At 37.2% G+C, this 22003-nt stretch overlaps 2 protein-coding genes across 3 annotated transcripts; both read left to right on the top strand.

The window, feature by feature from the left end:
- Window positions 1–538: 538 nt before the first annotated feature.
- Window positions 539–8849, top strand: LOC122662067 (pyruvate kinase isozyme A, chloroplastic-like). Its single transcript, XM_043857628.1, has 7 exons — window positions 539–1304; window positions 1509–1596; window positions 1764–1954; window positions 2753–2871; window positions 3946–4189; window positions 7049–7283; window positions 8270–8849. Exons 1-7 carry the CDS (start codon window positions 771–773, stop codon window positions 8596–8598), a joined length of 1740 nt encoding a protein of 579 aa, XP_043713563.1. The 5' UTR covers window positions 539–770; the 3' UTR covers window positions 8599–8849.
- Window positions 8850–15930: 7081 nt separating this feature from the next.
- On the top strand, window positions 15931–21117 carry LOC122662312. 2 transcript variants are annotated; one of them, XM_043857907.1, is made up of 4 exons: window positions 15931–16219; window positions 18251–18480; window positions 19535–19642; window positions 20654–21117. In XM_043857907.1, exons 1-4 carry the CDS (start codon window positions 16003–16005, stop codon window positions 20774–20776), a joined length of 678 nt encoding a protein of 225 aa, XP_043713842.1. In that variant the 5' UTR covers window positions 15931–16002; the 3' UTR covers window positions 20777–21117. The 2 variants fall into 2 exon arrangements, with proteins under 2 accessions (XP_043713842.1, XP_043713843.1); XM_043857908.1 differs by lacking the exon at window positions 19535–19642.
- The last annotated feature ends 886 nt before the right edge of the window (window positions 21118–22003 follow it).

Raw genomic sequence — 22003 nt, 5'->3', positions numbered from 1 at the left:
GTTTGGATACCAAGAAAAAAAACACACAAGAAGATAAAAATCATGTTGAAGTGATAATTGACTTATGGGCGGAAGTTCTCTGTGCAGCAGCGCAAGCTGCGCCCAAACAAATGGGCTGTCGTTCAGGGGGGATAGGGTGGTCATTTTGCCCACCCTCATTTGCCTGGGTGCAGCCTGCGTTGCTGCACAGAGAACATTTGGCCCTGATTTATATATCTTTCTCTTTCCTTAATCTCAAATTTTTGTCTATGTCCTTTTATTGCCTTTCAAACATAACCTAAAGGGGATGAAAATGAGGGAACCTTAAATTGGTAGGGACCAGTTAGGCCCATCCGTCCGAAACTGACCGGACCTGGCCAGCTGACCCCTAGAGCCACTAAGTATCCTGCCTTGTGGTTCTAATTGATACTAATGAGTAATGACCAATTGGCCAGCTGGCCATGGCTCCCCGCCTTTTCAACATTACTATTTTCAAATATTTAAAGCCGCGCAATAGTAGTTGAGAAAGTCTGAGAAATGAAAACCTGAACATGTCAATCTAAACCCTACATCTGTTCGATCCAACACTCGCGGCTGCCCTCGTAAACATCGATTCGTCTTCCACGGGCGATTGGGGGCGAAGATCCCAACCAAAGAACAGCCGAACAGGTCAATGTTGTGGAACGATCTGTTCTCATAATCCATCGCTCAAGCCCTGATCACTGTCTCTTGCTTTCTACCCGTATCAGCAACAGCACTGTGAAGTTGTTGTAACATAGTGCGCAATCTCAATGGCTGCTGTGGGCGATTCCATCCTTCTGTCTCGTGAGATCTTCTCTAAGAAGCAGAATGATGTTCCCTTCAAGAACCAGTATTTTGGTGCTTCAGTTCTTCTTCCTAAAACCCCACCTCGTCTAGCAAAATCTAGGGTTAGGACTTTGTTGTCGGTTCGATCAACGATGCAGGTTGATTTGGGGAATGTGACTCGTTCTCCTGAACTCGTGGAATCACCTTTAGGATTTGATTTGGTGTCTGAGGTAGAGTTGAAGGAGAAGGGGTTTATGGGTCTGCGGAAGACTAAGCTCGTGTGTACAATCGGTCCGGCTTGCTGCAGTTTAGAGAAGTTGGAAAGACTGGCGTTGGGAGGGATGAATGTTGCAAGGCTTAACATGTGTCACAATACGCAGGAGTGGCATCGGGATGTAATTCGGAATATTAAAAGGCTGAACGAAGAAAAGGGGTTTTGCATTTCTTTGATGATTGACATCGAAGGTCTTCAGATGCATATGGTTGATCATGGGGCCGATTCTTCTGTCAAAGCTGAGGTACATTTTCACGCAATATTCTTGGACTTGTTTTATTATCTATCAGTATTAGTTTTTAGGAAAAAAAATATGCATTGGCCGGCTTCTTCAATTCTACGTTGAATGACTATTTGATATTCGCATAGATTTGTGCACTGTTTATATGTTATAAAAATGCGCTTTTCATTGGAAATTTCTTTCCGTTGCTGAATGTTGGATCGATAGGATGGGTCGATCTGGTTGTTTACCACTCAAAAATTTGAGGGATCTCGTCCACTTACAGTTAAAGCCAATTATGAAGGATTTTCTGAAGGTATGAAGTCTGGAACAAGTTCAAATTGACTTTGGATAACTATTTTGTGAATGGGCAATGAAACATGCTATCCACTTGCAAAGTTTCCTCTCTCTCTTTCTCTCTTTCTCTTAACTCTGGATTAACAGTTTTGCTTGTTTGGTTTATTTCAAATGAATGCCTGCCAGGTATAACTATTGGTGATGAGATTGTCATTGATGGAGGAATGGCAAGCTTTGAAGTTATTGAGAAGGTTGGAAATGATCTGCGCTGCAGGTGCATAGACCCCGGCCTTCTCCTACCCCGGGCAAAGTTGAGTTTTTGGAGAGATGGAAAACTTGTGGGGAGGCAGTATGGGCTTCCTACCCTATCACCAAAGGTCACGCTTGATAGAATCTTGTTTCTGTAATGGAATTTTTTTAGTGTTCAGCAGCCTGATTAATTATGTAACATATCAAACATGACAATTCTTATGGTCCTTGTTCTTGCTTTTGAGGTTTTATATAGTATTAATGAACTGAGTATATTATTTCATGAACATTGCTTTTTTGTTTGCCAACTAACTATAATACTTGATCTATTTTCCTTTTGATAGCTAAAGAGAAATTCTCCTAGACACATTCTATTGCCTTGATCTCATTTTTGTTGCCCCACCCCCACCCCAAAAACAAAAGACTACATAATTTATTTACATGCAATGGTCTGAGTTGCATTCTTTGTCAAAGAAATTTGAACACCTAATTGGGTTAAATAAAACATAAAGAGAGCTACAGTTTAGCTTTGCCTTGGGCATGCCATAGTCACAATTTTGTTCTGTATGATTTAATCTGTTGGGATTTTTTACATTTCAAAACTTTTTATAACACTATTGGAGAATCACTTATTGTACACTGCAAAGTGAAGATGTCATCATTTTTAAATTAATCACTTCTTAGAAATCTATAGGCAGTAGCAGGGAATCCTTCTTCTCTTATTGGATGATTCTACTTCCTTGTGTTGCCCAGCTATATTATTGTCAAGGATTACATCTATGTAGCTTTTTCCCCCACCACCATAAATTTTACTAATTTTGATATCTGATTTATTTCGGCTTTTCTTCCGTTATATCAATTCTAAAATGTTTAATTGTTTTTCTTTTCCTAGAACCATTATTAAATCTATCCTGTATGATTGATAGGATTGGGCTGATGTCGAGTTTGGGATATCCGAAGGAATCGACTTTATTGCCTTGTCATTTGTAAAGGATCCTAATGATATCAAACAATTAAAGAGATACCTCGCCACAAAATCATCAGAGTAAGGAAAAATACTAACTCAAAATACTGGTTTTCATGAATTTCATTTAAGCAACATCATTCTTTGTTCTAGATAAGGTAATATGAACTTGTCCATATTAGCAGTTTATGTGGAGGAATATATATTTTTTGGTTCTATACTGTAAGTAATTTTATATTGTGATTTGTGAAGACATGTTAAACTCAATTTGATTTAATCTAATGTAAGATATAGAGTTCTTTCCATTCTTTACCAAGGCTTTGCTATTTTCTTGGTTTTTATCATATTTGTATTTGTGTCTGTGTTTCCCTTGACCTTTACTTTAGATGAACTCTGTAGACTATTTTTGTTTTGTATTGCAGAAACCTATTTTTTTCTTTCATATTAAGCTATTCCTTATCTTCTTTTTTTTCTTGTAATGTGAATATGTGATGCCTATAGCCTGCATAACTTCTTTTGTCTGAGCATATTACCCCTTGACATTGTGTCAGAAATAGGATTGGAATCGGTGAAATTGGCAGATTTGAGTTGGAATAGGCCAATTCCAATTCCGATACTTACCGATTCCTGCAATTTGTTTTGGAATTGGTCATGAAGGTCCTTTGATCTTTGGTTTTTTTTTTTTGGCCATTTTTTTCTTTCTTTCAGTCAGTTAAATAGGAGAAAATTAACGAAACTACCTCTCGTATTAAGATCCACAAGTCTTTTGAATTTAAAAAATTCACATATTTTAGGAAATCTTTGCTTCTTCTTCCTGATTCAAATTTCTAGGGTTCGGACCAATTCTGATCTGATTTGAATCGTAATCAATAGAGAGCATTCCCATGTCCGATTCTTGGTTTTTAAACCGTAAATATGGGAAAATTTGTATTGCAGTTGGATTCTAAAGGATCCAATTCGTGCAGTAATTAATCCCAACAATCACTATTGTGAATTGACCAATGTTTTCCTATCCCTTTAATGTCAGATATTGTCTTATTCAGGTGAGCAGCTTCATCTATGTTGTACATTTATTACATGGATTTTCAGTGCTTGTATAAATGTCATTTTGATTTATTGAACATTCAGATAAAGAAAGTTTTATCCTTTTCACAGGTTCACAAAAGTTTTGGCCAAGATTGAAAGCTTGGAGTCTCTTGAGAATTTGGAGAGTATTGTAGAAGCCTCTGATGGAATCATGGTGGCACGTGGTGATCTTGGTGTGGAAATTCCACTTGAACAGATTCCGACAGTCCAAGAAGAGATAACTCATGTTTGTAGGCAACTAAATAAGCCAGTGATCATAGCTTCTCAACTTCTCGAGTCAATGGTTGAATATCCAACCCCGACACGTGCTGAGGTACTCTGGAATACATTCCTCATTAAGACAGAAATAATCAACTATATGGAGAAATCCAGAAGTAATTGACTATATGAAGAAATCATGTTTTACATTCTCAATATGAATTACTGCTTCATTGTAGCCTTTTCTGTTGCCAACTAGCCGGAACAGAAATCCAGCATGAGGATATATTATCAATTCAAATTAACCATGGGAAGGTTTCAATGAGACTGTTATGTGTCTGTACTTCTGTATTTGGGGTCTAGATGCAATCAATATTGTTAGAAATGAGACAGAACGGTCCAGAGGATCGTCATATGTCCTGCCGTTCTGGATGTCCCAGGGAGGGTGGCATCCTAAATATTGATTTTAAAAATACAACAAATAAGAAAAATAATAAAGTAAAACGATCTGGAAAAGTCAGAAAAATCATAAGTTTCATTTTTCGTTCTATTCACTCAGGTACCTGTGTATTTTCTTTGATTTCTAAAAGAGAAACAACCAAAAAAAAAGAAGGGGGAAAAAACCTTACCCTCTATTTGGCTTTGGCCTTGAGTGAGAGAGTGATGTAGAGAAAATTTTACAAGAATTCCTGGATCGGCTGGACCGGCAGTAGACTACCCAATCTGGTCGAAAATATTAATTTTCCAGTTCAACATCCGAGGGCCATAACTTTTCGTTAGGATGGAGTTACGGGAGCCATAATACGTTTTTGGAAAGGTCATCTAGTGTTCTATAGGTTGTGCAATGAATGCCAAATTCACACATTTTAGGGGTCTACGCAGCCTCCGAAATTTTGTGCGCAATTTCAGACATTAAGTTTCCTATTTTAGTTCATTTCCTATTCTGTTTAGGTTTCCTTTCCTTTGTAATCCAACCTTTTTATATAAGGGTCGTTTTAGTCGAAATAAGGTATCTTGAAGTTTATGAATGAAATTGCTTTATTTACTTTTCTTCCCCGTTGGAATTAGGGTTTTCTTTACCTTGAGGATTCCAAGGTCGTGAGCACTATAATGAGATCTAGCCCCCATACTTCCTATTGCGTCAATTGGTATCAGAGTTTTTCAGCATCTAGTATGTCTAACGGCGGAGAAGAAGGAACTCGCCCAACCAGAGCTGAGCGTGGAGTAGAGGCTCTCTGGGCAGCATTGGAGACTCAACAGCAGGCGATGGAGCAGGGATTCCGACAGATCCGTGACGCTATTGCCGGTTTGAGACTCAACGAGAATCAAGATGACGGTGGGAATAATTGTGTTGAAGGTTTTAACCTAGGCCGATGTGCTGCTCGTTAAGGTCCTGTTAACCTTCATAGGCAACCTGCCTATGATGTATGGTGCAGAGTGCTGGGCAGTGAAGAAGCATCATATAGATAAACTAAGTGTAGTGGAGATGAGGATGCTGAGATGGATGTGTGGATGAGCACATTAGAGCTGAGTTGGGAGTAGACCCTATATGTGATAAGCTACGAGAGAGTCATTTGAGGTGGCATGGCCATGTCCAATGGAGGCCTTGGGATGCTCCAGTTCGAAGGAGTGATTTGATTTAGATTGAAGGAACTAAAAGAGCCAGGGGCAGGCCTAAATTAACCCTTAGTGAAGTAGTGAGGAAAGACATGAATAGCTTAGGTTTCGTTTCTTGTATGACGTTGAACAGATCTGATTGGAGAACAAGGATCCATGTAGCAGACCCCATTTAGTTGGGAAAAGGCTATGTTGTCGTTGTCGTTGTCGTTGTATATCCTATATGATTGAGATCAGCCATCAACTTTGGTTCATGGCCAAATCCAAAAGACACCCCATTTATCCAAAGTTTTCAGAATGGAACATAAATAAATAAATAAATATATATATATAAATAAAATCAGCCGTCCATAGTGCAGAAGTGGCAGCCAGATGGGGGAACTAACCTCATCTGTGCCAAAAAAGCAAAGATCTTATCTTTTATTGATGATCATAGTTAAATAGAAATAATATCCAAGTGAGTGGTTGTAATGGTGTCCAACCCAAAAGCCCGAGATTTAGGGTGGAGAGCCTTCACGCTACCCGACCGATGTGGGACTAAACTCCCCTCCCATTCCTGGCCATGGAGCGCATTCACTGCAGCAGGTTGTTTCTTGAGAATGCTTCTTATTGAACCCTAATCTTAATGTGAAACAGGGCTTGAAATTAAAAGAAGTTTTAAGATTATAAACTAGAGAGTAGGGACTGAGAGTTTTTGGTTACATGCAGGGTGCCTATTTCTCTCTCAAAGAAGTTAAAATCCCAAAATGAACTATAAATGTAAAGATGAACATGCACAATGCAAAAGGACGAATGATGTATAGAAAAAGAAGAGGGATCAATAGGCTTTAGTTTCATACAGTTCAGGCTTTATATAATAACATCTTTTTAAATTTATCCTTTGGTACTTTACATCATCAAGGTTTTGTCATGAGAAGCTTCAGAATCTTAAAAGAATTTACAAAAAAGGGTACAGTTCATTTATGAGCAATGTGAGGTCCCAGGGTTCAGCTATCTAGCGGACCCCATCCCAGTTGCATTACAGCACATGGTATCTCTTATTTCATTTCTCTTCTTTAAGGAGCTTCTTATGCCATGAGGTTCAATTAAATTTTGTGATCCTCTTGGTAGTTGACCCTACAGTCTCAAGGTATCCCCCTATATTTATCAGTGAATAATTTTGTGTATTATTTATAACTTGTTGTCTGATTTTTTTGTTTTTGTTTTTAACTGCTTGTCATGGTGTTTATGATGATTCCCATTTCCACTGTTAGATGAAATCATATGAAGCTTTTCAAGTGGGATGTCAATTAAAAGTGAACATGAGGAAGCTTTCATTTTCTTCTTTCTAATTGCGACTTGCTTTTGTTGTAACAAGGTTGCAGATGTTTCAGAGGCAGTAAGGCAATATACTGATGGCTTGATGTTATCTGGAGAGTCAGCAATTGGGTTATTTGGAGAGAAGGCTCTTTCCGTCTTGAGAGTGGCTAGTGGTCGAATGGAACTATGGGGTCGTGAAGAAAATCGACAAAGCCTTCTCTCACTGCCTCAACTTGGATTGTCTTTGCCTGACCGGATTGCGGAGCAGATCTGCAATTCTGCTGTGGAAATGGGTATGTCTTCTTCTTGTTATTCTTTCTCCATCTCTCTCTCTCTCTCATCTCTTTTAGTCATGAAGATGTTGCTGTTTGAAATTGAACGTTAATGGTTAATTGTTTTTTGATATAGCAACAGACAAATTTGGCACTAATACCAGTCTTTTTGACATAATAAGTGAAGGATGACTTGCTTACACTATAGTGCCTAATACTTTCAATGAGTCAAAGTTTTAATTTTAGTTTGATTCCAGTAAGAACTTTGTAAAGAGCTGATTGTGGCAGATGAAGCAGGTTTTAGTTGCTATGGATGGTTGTTTCAAATAAGTTTTTGGTGGAAACATAAGATGAGGCATGCTGCTGCATGAATAATAGATCTGCCAGCATTTTCAAGCAAGAGTGGGTTCATTTGATTTGTAATATGGTAAACCAAATATAAAATTTTAAGACATTGCTTGCTGCAGATAGTGGAACATTCCCACGAAAGCCAGGATATTCTTGTTTTGGGGAACACTTACAGCTTGCTAATGGTATTGCAGTTGATCGGAGCAAATGTTCCAAGTGTCTACCATCTCCATATAGATATGTGTACATTATATAAAGTCACGGAAGCATACACTATTCTTTTTCATTTATGTTGTTGAAGGTACTGATAGTAGATCTAGAGTTCTGGAACCAAAAATTTTCACAAAAATAGTAGAAAGGTTTTAGAGCAGACTTATGCTATTCCCTTGCTCCTGTTTATTTTCTCCTTAATTTACTGGTCTATTAATATATTTCTTTCTTTGTAGCCCTTGCTGTTCTTTTCTTAAGTTTTAAATATTTTCAATTGAGTTTCTTCTCGTGGTTTAGAATGTTGGGCCAACTTGGAAAACAGCTGAGCAACTCACTGATTGAGACTCACTAGTTGACTGTGTGTTCTCTAAATTTTCAAATTCCACAAATTTATGGAGTTGGGGAAAAACTTATTTTGTAATATTCTCATGCTTACTCTATTTTTGCAGCAAATAAACTTGGGGTAGATGCAATATTTGTATACACTAAACATGGATATATGGCATCTCTTCTGTCACGCAACCGTCCAAATCCTCCAATATTTGCATTCACCGACAAAAGCAGCACCAGGAAGGCTCTTAATTTGCATTGGGGGGTTATCCCCCTCCATGTTGAACTATCAGATAACATGGAAAAGAACATTGCGGAAACTTTTGAACTCATGAAGACAAGGCAGATGGTGAAAGAGGGAGATGTGGTATTGGTTGTCTCAGATGTTGACACAATTTGTTCAAGCCCTGCTGTATTCCAATCGATTCTGGTGAGAACTATAGTGTAGTGCTTCTGTTTGTTCACTCACCTGTATTGGTATGTATTTTGTATTTCCACGAGTGATGGAGCAATGCCATACTGTATAAGTAGAGAGCTTACCATCTTGGATGTGCTTGTGGTGGTAGTGTAATTTTCAGTGCATTTAGGAGCTTACAGCCTTACCAAAAGTGTTAAATTTCAGTCTTTCACAACATATGTAGCCATGAATCCTCATACAATGAACCTATAAATTTGAGAACATGGTGTTCACTACTTTCTTCAACACATTTAGTCTCTATGTTGTACTTGAAAATTTTGCATTCCTTCTATGAATATTATTCCATACATTGCCCTTCTGCAGCATTTTTAAATCAGCTAATTGAATACACTTTTAGTTTGCCCTTTTCTGCATGTCAATTCATTTTGGAGGATCTAGCCAAAAAAGGTTTTAAGGAAGACCGAGCAAGCTCCATGACATGTTAATATGGTTCCCACTTGTGAAGATAAAAGAATGAGGTTTTGACATGAGTTACCAAAAATTTGCAAGCTTATAATTCATATGTTGTCTCCGACCTCTAATTTCTAAAGCTGCACCAGCCTAAGTGTCCATCTATAGCTTTTTTCCCCTCACTGTTCACATTTTGTACCACTTATGTTGTTTTTCTATTCTTTTTTCCCCCTCTCTTGCTCCATGCATTGGTTTCACATGGTTGAGTCAGGTGCATTGTTAGAGTTTAGATGCTCTATACAGAAGAAGGTAGGCATTGATGATTCATACAGACAAAATAATTGAGTACTTCGAATTGGGCTTGTGCTCTGTATAGGTCTGAATAAATCTTCAAATACTTTGGTTTCAATCAGTAACTTATTGATTTCTGCGTTAGATACTTTATATTGTGCTAGACTGCTAGTGCTCTGTATTGGTTTTGAATTTTATCGTAGCTTAGCTTTTTTTATTTTTTGGTGTATCCTACTCAAGCTTAGCTTAGCTCACTAAGGCTTCATCTGGTTGCAAGTAAAGGGAAGGGAAGTCAAATCAATTTCATGAAGAACTCCAATTGTTTTAGGAATTTTTATCTGCTGCTGTGCACTGCAGCGCTGCTGTGCCATCGTGCGGCGCAGCAGCGGCCATGTGTGCGGATAAAGGTCCTTGTTTTAGCCAATACATTGTTCTCATCAGTACTTGTAATCTGGAGGTAGTCAGCCTAACTTTCCAATATTTAAGACCTGTACCACAGTTGGTGGGATTAGATGGAATTTTTATCCGCTGCTGTGCCATCGTGCGGCGCAACAGCGCTGCAATGCACAGCAGCGGATAAAGGTCCGATTAGATGATCTAGGAACTAGGGATGTAAATGGATCGGATTCGGTTTGGTTAGTGCTATATCCGCATTCGCATCAGATTAGCTATCGGACGGATACGGACATGGATACGGATCGGATATTTTATCCTTCTACATGTAAATATAGCTTTTCGGATAGCTATAGCCTATCCGTATCCGCATCCGTTTAGCTTTTGGATGGATTCGGATAATGCTAAACTAATATGGACACGGATACGGAAACAGATTTCAACTATTCATTACACCGATACTAGGAACCAGTCTCTAGTTGGTGAATACTTACACACAAGAAGGCATGCCCTTCGGACTTGAAATTCAGCTGCTTATGAGCTGGCTCACTTTGGACTGATAGGTAAAGATGTGATTTTTTAGGAGACCATTCTTTGGAAAAGACGGTTTGCACTTAACATATATGACCTCTCATAAGCTTGATTCTATTTACCCCCACCCAAAAAAAAAAAAGTTGATTCTAAAAGAGCTTGTTTTGTTCATTCTCATTTTGCTTCCTTCCAACTCCCTCTTACCATTTTCAAGGGTTAAACTTAATTAATATTAGATTAGAAATTCAGAAGAATGTGAACTCTTTCAAATTGAAAACCCAGATTAGATTTAAGTGTTCATGAAATCATGGGAGATCAGAATTTAGTTGCAAACAACCAGTTTTAGTTCATTTTGAATACCGGATTAAACTCGTATTTTTTATTTCCAGATTTTTACAAAGATACCATATTAAACACGTGTTGTAGCATTACGTACATACTTTATTTTGCCAGATCTTTGAAAAATATTATTACGGTATAATTCGTTTAATTGTTGTACATATCCATTCCCTTATTATTATCGTTCCGGCCCTTACCATGGTTGGAACCATGAGTGAACATTGAGTTATTTTTTTGGTTAATTATGAGAATTGACGTATTTATGTACAATTCAAGGGTAAAATTGAAATATAATAAATGAAATTTTTTATGCTACGCGCCACATCAAGGGTTAGACAGGAACCCACAAGGAGTCATGGGGGGTAGAAGCAGCAACATATTCTTAGATCCAACGGTCTAGTCGCTTGCAACTGAGCTAGAAGCTCATCCCAATAATAAATGAAAATTAATTCATGCAGAATTCCAACATAATATTTGAAAGGGAAATTATCAGTGCCATCACCCCTTGATGTTTTTCAATATATTAAGACACCCTAGTGAGAATCGAAATTACAACCGGTACCTATTATCGAACTGTGATAACCTCAAAAATGCATTTGACTAAATTACTCTTTTCACTAAAACATAAATAATTTAAAAAAAAAAAAAAAAAAAAAAAACCAGCCCAACACTCCATTCTTACCGTTGGAATCGTTTGAACCAAATCAAATCTTCCATCCTTTATGACTTGCACACCTGAGAACCTACAAGTGTCCGGCCACCTAAGAACCACAACAAAATTATTGAGACAAGTACATGCACTAAAACAAATCCCAAAATATAAATCCTCCTTTGAGACTTTACTTTATTGGAAATTCATTAGGGGCAAAAACAAAAGCACATATGCCTTATCTGAGATTTGCTCCTAACTCCCTTGAATCATGTTTAGATGGTGCAACTGATGGTAACTTGCCTTCTATGGATGGTGCAACTGAACTGAAAGCAGTAAACCATGCTTTCTGTTTTTCTGCTTTCTGAGAAGCTCAAGACCATTGCTTCAATGGAACTTGAAAGCATAAGAAGCTCAAACCATGCTTTCCTCTAATTTTTCTGAGATCTCCTGGCAAGCATCAATTACCACACTACTCCCTCCTTAAATTGGTTGAGGTTCTGTAGGTTGATTTCATTGGTGGATACCCTTTCCTCTCCAATTTTTGAACAACTCCTAAAGGAGGAACTCAATGAGAATTGATCAGACCTGCTGATCTGGTTCTAATTCAGTATTCCTATTCTGCCCTCCATTACTACATTACTTACTACTACTGTCTCATTCCCCTGGTATCACATCTATTGTCTTCTTCTAATTCATTGGGGAAGCTGAAAGTCAGAAACTCCACCTTACCAGTAAGTTTTTAGCCTTTGAGTATAAGATGAGTCTTTAACCAATATAATTTGCTGGTTCTCCAGGAATCTCCAAGTTTTTTGTTAGTTTTTTCTTTTATTTTAGTTATTTGTAAATTCCAAGTTCCACTTGGTGGGTCTTTAGCTCAAATTGGTAGAGCACTTGGAACATGCGCATGTTCCAGGGATGGTGGTTCGAATCCGCCAAGGCCTTTTTTATTTAACTGTTCATAGCATAGTCAGTTATGACATTAATCCACACAAGAACCCAAATTTAATGACATCTTTGAAATTTCACAAAAAATTTATATGTATGTACTTAAATTAAATGGATATGGATTTTTTAACCATATGCAGAGATCTTTGTTGTTTGAAAATGCCCGTACTATGAGTTTTGCTTTGTTGGAGTAACATAACACCAATTAAAATATTTTTCCAGACAAAATTCAAGTAGAATCCAATTGACAGACTTAGGGTAACCAAACAATCTTACATATGGATTCAGCCGGATTTCACCTGATAGAACCAGAGCAACCAAACAGTTTTTCAGCTGAATTCCACCTAAGAGATATTGGGTAACCAAACAGGTTTTTTATCAGAATCCAAATCCACATGAACCAGATTCTTAAGAACCCGATCCAATTTAAGAATCCGACTCCTACGACACCTTCAACCAAACACGTCCTAAAGGTGTCCGCTAGCTCCATTGAGTTGATTGTATTCAAACCTAGTGATGGATCCTGCATTAGATTTGGGAAGGAAAAATCTGTGGTATGTGGTATAGGTAGGATTTTTCTCCTCTCAGGTTCCTTCGTCTGTAGGTTCCTGTAAATACCCATCTAGAATCGTGACATGTGGCATTAGTTGATCTAACGGTCACAATTTAAAATAAATTTTTTAAGTTGTTATCCAACCCTAGTTAACGACGAATCTTTATCACCTCCAGTTGGCTGCCTGGCCCAGTTTCCCAGTTCCTCTAACAAAGGGGGGCTGAAATGACTTCTCTACCCATGCCCAAACACTCTGCTCGGGTGGGATCCACCATCCCCCTATTAGAGGAATTGGGGAACTGGGCCGGTCAGCAAACTGGAGGTGATAATTTTCCAGTTAACGACCCATACCCTTACCCTGGTTAACCTAATCACACCCCTAACCTAACTCTGGTTTACCAAATCTGACGAAGGTAAAGAAGGGGTTTTGAAAGTTGAATCATTTTTTGATTTTTACTCCTTCCCTAGCCTGGTTCTTGAAGCACGGGGGTTGAAGCACGACGTCTCTCTGTCTCTCTGTGCCCCTTCCCTAACCCTGGTTCTCTCTCTCTCTCTCAAAATCAAAATCGTTTTTTATTTTTACCATGAACGACTGCCCTAACCCTGGTTCTCACATGGCTGTTGCCGGAGAAGAGGTTGTTGATGCACGGTGTTGAAAGCCTGAAGTTGAAGTATAACTCTAACCTACGATACCATGAAGCGGCATATGTTACCAAACCCAAACCTGTCGATTCAAAAAAGGGATTTTTCATTTGATAAAGTTTCTCGCTAATGCCGTTGCCGGAGAGGAGGAAAGCGAAGTAGTGCTCCTTGCCGTTGCTGGAGAGAAGGAAGGTGAAGCATCGAAGTTGAAGCACGGGAAAAAGAGGTTGAAGCACAACTCTGGCGTGCACTTTGTTTTGAGATCTGGGCTCTGGTGAACTCGGATTTTTATGGCAACCTCTCCTGTTTGTTCGTTCATGGCAACTGGAGAAAGATAGGGTTTTTTTTTTTAATATTATTATTATGTATTGGTTATCCATTGAAGCTGAAACTCGAATAAATATTTGATTTTTATGTGTCTGAGATTCTGAGGTTTATTCATTTATTCATCAACCAATGCCGATGTGAATAGAGCAGAGATTGGAATTTTCCATTAAAGCTCAAGAGTTGAGATTTCAATTTGGTTTGTCTCTTCCAGTTTCCAGCGTTTTCGTGAAACAGAATAACAGTAAGAACAACTCGTTTGAGACATGAGAAGGTACACACAGAGTCACAGTTTGGGGGAAACTCTGAATTTAGTTTTTCACTGCAGCAGAGTCACTGCAATCCGCAAAGTTACTACTGTTTGGATGGATATCAACCAGGAGTTGTGTAACCCACCTTTGGTGAAAACTCATCGAAACAGTTCTCAAAAAAAAAAGAGTACTATGAGAAGGATTTGATAAATGTAATTTTTTTTTTGTCTGCATAATCAGAGTGGAGAAAATGGAACTATTTTTTTTTCCTTGGGCCTGATCAGATTCTTCATTGAGAGAATCCATTAAGATAATATAAATAGCCAAACCAAAAAACTTTCCAAATGTGTTCCCACAAGGATTTGCTAGATGTATCTTCTTCCTCACAAAGTGAAGGCATTGCACCGTGACCATGATTGTCCTATAGTTGAAGGAGAAGACTATTAAATCGTATTAACTTATTTATGCAACCGATTAGTGGGGATGTAAGCAATAATCTCTTCTCCAGCAACGGCCATGCGAGAACCAGGGTTAGGGCGGTCGTTCATGGTAAAAATCAAAAAACGATTTTGATTTTGAGAGAGAGAGAGAACCAGGGTTAGGGAAGGGTCATAGAGAGATGCCGTGCTTCAACCCTCGTGCTTCAACGCTGCTGCTTCACCTCTCCGGCAACGGCCATGCGAGAACGGGAAGGAGTGAAAATCAAAATCAAAAAACGATTCAAGTTTCAAAACCCTTTTTTACCATCGTCAGGTAAAATGATTTTGTAAACCAGGGTTAGGTTAGGGGTGTGATTAGGTTAATTAGGGTCAGGGTATGGATTTGGTTAACTAGGGTTAGATAACAACTTAAAAAATTTATTTTAAATTGTGACCGTTAGATCAATTAATGCCACATGTCACGATTCTAGATGGATACTTACAAGAACCTCCAAAATGAGGGAACCTGAGAGGAGAAAAATCCGTATAAGTAGGCCTTCCATCGCTCCAAAGAATCTCAATTTATAAAATTACACTTATACGTCAAAACTTGGATGGTTGGGAAGTAGAATCTGGTGATGATCTCCTATATCAGCTTAGTAGACAATTCCATGATAGTAAACGTTGGGATAAAAAGAGCATCAGAGGGAACAATATGAGTCTTTTTCACAGGATCCTTCCTACAACATAACAACATATAATGAGATCTCTTTCATGCATGTGTTATTTGGAATCTTAGATCCAACCAAAAGATCAATCTTCATTACATAAAGCAGTTTTGATCTCATTCACCCAAAAAACAAGAGATTTCAGTTCGAACAATTCGATCCTTGCAGAGAATGTTTTATCCACTTACATTCACATGTATACAGAGTTGCAGGGCATCTTTAGTACTCGTTGGTTGACACCAGAATGCAAACGATAATAGAGGTGTGTTATACGGTCGAAGTATTTGGTTGAGGAAGGAGGGGTGTTTGGTTCTTTTATTTGAAAGAGTATAATACGTACTTCATCCATTAAAAATGGCAGAATTGTATTTAAAAGATAATTAACCTGATGATATCACAACTTAACAGCCCTTGTAACGGTTATTAAGGACAGATGAGGATAGATCAATTTTGATTCTCACAAGCATGGTTGTAGTGCACGGTATTAGAACAGGTATCAGTAACCTACAGAACCAAAATTGGCCTGGATTGACTGTATCATTTAAAAATTATTCCTGAATTTCCTTAAAAATTGAATTTTTTTTTATAATTTTATCCCTTGTCTTTACCGTGCTATCGATACAATATTGGTTTCGATGACTAACAAAACTATCGGGCGATATGATACCGATACTTAGAACTTTTAATTGCAACTTGTGGCCACGAATGGCTTCGTTAAAAAATTTGCAGTGTAACTCCAGAGGTTCATTCAATTCATAAAATACTCTCGCCGGGTGTCTGTCAGCCAGAAAAATGAAAAAAAAATCTACCCACATAAAATCATTTTTCTTCTTCTTTACATTTTTTTGCTTTATCTTCCGTTAAAACTTTCGTAATCGTAATGGTATTCGTCTCCAATTGATCTCAAGAGAGTATAATGGCTTCTTTACAGATTATCAAATCGAGCTTATGTCCTTTGCTAGGTTTCCGAGCAGATTCCGGCAGGAAAATCGGTTGGTTTTGCTCGGATTCTCAACTTTCGTTTACACAGAGGAAGATTTTGAAACTACAGAATCGTCGGGTCTCAAATGTTTTGATTCATAGAGCATATAGGGTATGTTGCCGACTCCAGGACGGCGAGAGCGAAAGCAATAGTAAGTTCGTTCGCCCTTTTATACTCTTACCATATATCCTCCCTTTTCTATTAATGATCAGTATGAGTTCTAAATTCTAATTCTTTTGAGCTTCTGCTTCCCATTTAAGTAAAGAGGTGGTTGTCATAGGCACATTTTTCATGTCACTGCTTTTTAATGTTATTATTTAGAAAGCTTGTCGTGCCGTAGTGGTAGTGCTGCTGAGTTTCAGTTTCCGAAGTGTAAATTGTTGTATTCCTTTCAAAACCTCGCATAATTTCATGCTAATTGCTGCCCATCGTCCTCTACTCTTGTTGGAGAGGAAGAAGCTTTTTTTTTTTATTTTTAATTATTTATTAAAGACTTTGTTTGAATTTAAAAATGGAGTACATTCTGTTTTCCATGTGAAGGAGTTACAGAAGTTTATGTTATAATATCCCATTGTAATTTGTAACATAACTGCCAATTTTTTGGAATTTATTGGATGGCTTGGAAGTATTTCTGACATTCATAATTTCCTATCGCTGGGGGCCTACTCAAGTGATTTACACTGGGCATTTCTATGATACTACTTTGAGGAATCTTATGGTTGTAATGCTATTACGAGTGCTAGTCTAAAGTTTCAGAAGCATGAATCTGCAAAAAAGAAAGGGCAGATGCCTGTAACTCTTAGAGAATTGGTCTTCAACCATTCTTAGGGAATGAGTTGGGGTTGACTGGTTCAGGAAGTCAACGAACCTTACAGACCCACTGAAAACCAATTGGTCAACGGGTCGATAGAATCGTTTGAGAAGACAAGGCACCTTCTTTTTTCTTTTTTTTTGGGGGGGGGGGGGAGGGTGGGTGGGAATTTTGCCTGTTTTGGTGACTGGAGCACCAGGTTCTAGTCATGGCCAATTCTCAGAACACTGGTTTTTAATGAATATAGCTATTGCACCGTCACCACTGTAGCTAGAAAGAAGAGGCAAGTTGCTCACTAATGACAAATATTTGAAAATCTATTTCCACTTTATTCGTAGGGTTTCACAAGTTTCAGAGACTTTCGAAGCTCATTACATCAATTTAAAAGTTGCACCATATCTGAAATCCTGTTAGGTGCTACAACCTGGATCTTATTTTTTTTATGGTTATAAGATTCCCCAACTCTTTTTCAACGACTGAAGTATGTTGAAGTGTAGCCAGTTGCTTTTTGAGAATAGCAAAGACCCACTTTGATGAAGACCAATGTTCACGAAAAATTGGGAAAAAAAACTTCTTGTGATGTATATAACCTTTAAAGTTGCAATTTGTTTCTAATACAGCTCTTAGGTAATCACTGGAGAAGTAGCAAAGTTACGCAACCATGAGATGTTTATGTGGGATATAGGAAAAAATAATTTTCTTATGTTGCTTTTTGAAGTTATATACAGAGTTATTAGCTCAGTTGATTAGAATATAATGCTAATAACTTGATGATCACAGAAAGAGATCTGTATAAACCATTTCTTTTTTTACCAATTAATTTGGGTAAGGCTCAGTTGAGTTGAGTTGTACAGTTTTGAGAGTGGTATGAAGCTGAGACATGATTGCACAGTTTTACACATGATAAAAATATTATAATTTTTTGTTCAAGTCTCTATATCATCATTAGAGTGTTTCCAAGTTTATTATTTATGAGGCTGGGGGTTGGTTCACCCTTCTTGGTATTTAAAGGCAGTTTGGTTCTTATAATAGGATGATGAAGTGGCTATGGATTTATTCAATACAACCACCCTTTCGAGTCAGTTGTAGTGTGGTTATGTTTTCATTTTCTTAGCCTGCTTTGAAGGTTGTTGACTAGATAGTCTAGTTTCACTTTTGCTTCTGGTGCTAACAAAATACTCTGTTTGACATCAAATTGGTGGGGAGAACTCTGGGTGCCTTCTGCTTCAATCATTGAATTAGTATGAAGTAGCTACTGTTTCTGGAGTTTTTTTTTCTTCCTAGTTGTTGCTTATGTCATTTCACTTTTAAAAATTTTCAGCATCAATCGAATCCATCTGTTTATGGTGGTCTTTTATGAGTGGTTTTCAGGTGACGAACCTCCAGAATCATTGTTCATGAAAGAACTGAGGAGAAGGGGGATGACCCCTACTTCACTGCTTGAAGACAGCAATAGAAGCTCGTATGGACTAGATGAGGAGATAAAATTGGAGGAAGATAGCAGAGGTTTCTCAAAGAGAAATGCGGTCTTACCAGATTTCGAGAAAAGCCTATCCAACCAGAGAGAGCGTTCAATGGCATTAAACAGTGAAGGTCTTGAGGTTGAAATCTCTTCCCTACCTCTATTTCAGAATTTATGATTTGTTTGAAGCATAGGTTTGGCAGTGGATGTTCTTATAATGTTTATTATGTCAAATGATGGTTCTGAACTTCTGTTTTTGGTTGGCTTTTCTTTGGTTGCTTTATTCAGCAGATTATTCTGGTACATTACCATCTGAAAGACAGAAACCACTCTTTAAATAAGTGTGTCTCCAAGCTTCACTTCAACTGGTCCTAAATGTTGATATCTAGTGTTATAAATTAAGACATGTGGAAGTAACACATGTTCATGTGTTATACACCCTTAGGCCATTAGAGTAATTTATAGAATTATAGTATATGATATTGTTTTCTTTTCCTATTCCCTTCTGATACTTGAATACATCCATGAAACTGCTAGTTGATAATAAATGCAACCATGTCATGAATTAAAAATAGCATTGCAGGGAGAGCAGCTCTAAACTAGAATTTGAGCAAAGAGGTCATAATAATCATATGAAGCACATTCATAGGAAGACCAGCTCTAAACTACAATTTGTCTGTTTGCTTTTCATGCTGCTTCACCTATCCTAAACAACATGATCTAGAATATTTTGCAAAATTGCGCACATTTTCTGAATGCCTACCATGTGGAAGAATTTCCTTTAACTTGTACAGTAATATGATCTCTGTATGCTTTGACTTGAATGATTGGCAGTTCTCTTTACCTTTTTTTTCCAAGTAAACTATAAAAATTAAATTGAAATTTCATATTTCTTGTCACTTAATATTTATTTATGGTTTTGTAGATTGTGACATTTGCCATATCAGAAATTCAAGTTCATGTATGGTTATGTTACATTAATAATCCTCACACTATTGTTGCTTCCCCTTAGAGGATTGTGTAGTTTTGATAGCATCAATTTTCTGAAAAGTGATTTGTTCTCCAAATAATTTATAAAATCAGCATTCATGAACTTATGTTTGATCTGTTCAATTCAGTCAATCATGGTGGTGGTGGGATTCAGCTACATTAGTGATTAGACTCTTATATATGTACCTGCTTCTTTCAATCAGGGTTTGATTCCAAGAGCTAAACTCCTCCTAACAATTGGGGGGACATTCTTCTTGGGATTTTGGCCACTGATACTTGTGACAGTCGCATTCTTTTCTGCTCTTTACCTTGTAAGTTCCCTCCCGTACCATTTTACTTATTCTGTCTAAACATCTTTTCATCAGCTATAAGGTGTTTCCTCAATAGTTTATGCAACTTAGGTAAATTATTTGAAGTTTCCCAAGTTGAAATCAATTATGTATCTATAACATCTGAATTTGATCTGAGAGCAGTGGATCCAATCTTTAGCAGTTATAAACTAAGAGGTAAAATAATGCCATGAGTGGGTTTCAAGCCTAGAATCTGTTATGAATTCAACATTCAAAACTTTGCAGGTTATGCATAGTCATGAATAATTATGCATGTCCAAATATCAAAAGATTTGTCTTCAGGAACATCACATTTGAAAAATGTTATTATTGGCAAGGATACTAGCCAAAGGCATTCATGGAAGATTGCTCAGCCATCAATTTCAAGGAAATCCCAGCCCTTTTGAAGATTGGCATGCATCCTTTTGCTCTAATTGCTTTGCAGCTGATTGCTTTTGTCCCTATGACTCATTAGGGCATATTGCAGTTCTGCCCATAATTTGTGTAGATAGCTCATATTTAAATACTTAAATAGTTTTTTTTCCCTTGAAAACTCCATATCTGATCTTGATATAGGTAAATCCAAATCTATCTTTATGAGATTGAATTTGAGTTGGATACAGATTATGGCGCGGTCATTCTTGAGTCGTTGATGGCCAACATCAATTGGGTTGTTGGATCTGGAACTGAGTTCATTAAAATGGAAATATTTTTTTTTTCTGAAGTAGCATTAGAATGTTAGAATCTATCTGTTCATTAAACATCTCTCATGTTGTTTAATGAACGCTGTGAGTGACTTTGTCAACTCAGGTGGTTGAAGTTGTTTTTATGACTGCAAGTTTGGTCTTTAATTCCAGCTTATGATATTCCCACCCAAATTTAAAAGGAACAGAAGAAAAAAAATGAGAGAAAATCAGTAATATAACAAAACAATTAGAACTTTATTATTGATCTGATATTCTTTTGACTTGCTGGTTCTGGGTCCGCGTGCAGTATTTTGGTCCAAGTTTTGTACAAGATGCAAGCAAAACACCCACATCACCGCCGCCATACATTGATCCATATGCACTTCTCGAAGATGAAAGGATGTTGAAGTCAGCCCCACATGTAAATTGAAGATGATTCCTCAGTACCTTGAATTCAAGCACTGTTGTTGTGTTTTGAGTACAGGTTTCCATGGCCTTCTGGAACCTATCTTAGAGACTTTGGAAGATAGAAGGATAACAAATTCGGTTCAACATGGAACTCGCCTTATGTAGCTGCTGGGGTTCTGATTGCAGTTTCCTTGTCTGTAAAATTGGTTGGAAGTTTGCATCCATCTTTTATATGATGAATTGATGATTGTTTTATTACTCTCCCAAGGAATTCCAGTTTGAATCATAATTCTTCTGGACTTGTGTATAACCATACTGTTCACATGTTTATATAGCCATCCTGTTCAAGTGCTCTTACATGTATATATCCTAGGGGTCACTAAATTTTTCCCTATCCTTTCTTGCTTCTCTTTTTAATGTAAATGTCAGCTAATTTTACCATGAACTAATCGCGGTTTTGTTGCTCAGCTTAAGACTCGGACCATGGATTCATCAATGCTCCAGCTTCCTGAGTTTGAGAGGGACAAAAACAAGGTGCTGTATGTTAGATTTGTAATGAAGTGAATAAAATTAAAACGAAAACAGGAAGAAAGCTTTTATAGTTGTTACCTATAAAAGTCATGTAACTAGGTCAAAGAGAATGCTATATATTGTATCTGAACATATTTCTCTAGTTTTCAATCCAAATAGGCTTGCAAATTTTTTTCTTCTCCTAAATCCTAATTCTTTGTTGTGGTTTCCATATATTTTCATATTACTTTATATCAAATCTACTTCCAATCAAATACATCAATTAAAAGTTTTATATAGGTTTTTTTTTCATTTTATTTTACTTGTATTCACCAACTTCAAATCTAACCGAATCGGGAACCATATAGTTTTGTATCTATTTGTTTCTATTTTTTTTGTAATAATTTAATGATTTTTGGTTCATTTGAATCGAACAGGCTTTTATAAAAATGTTCCTTTCATCTAAATCTCTCATAAGGAAGTTTGACTATATATTTGATACTCAAGATGTTGTTGGAATTTTTTTAATGTTCTTTTGTAATGTCGGATTTTGTAATTGTTCTTCAATTCATTGGTATGTAAGATCTTATTGAAGAAAATATATTTTGTTTCTTGTTGAGTTTTAGACTAGATTATTTGTTTGAAAAGATTTACTTTTCTCTCTGTTGGTATATAGCATAATTCAAATATAAATATTTATCCTAAAATATTAGTAATTAAACCATTTGTATTGACACTA

Source organism: Telopea speciosissima, chromosome 5 (assembly GCF_018873765.1).
Source record: "Telopea speciosissima isolate NSW1024214 ecotype Mountain lineage chromosome 5, Tspe_v1, whole genome shotgun sequence".
NCBI lineage: Eukaryota > Viridiplantae > Streptophyta > Magnoliopsida > Proteales > Proteaceae > Telopea > Telopea speciosissima.
This window is presented reverse-complemented; position numbering and strand designations above follow the sequence as displayed.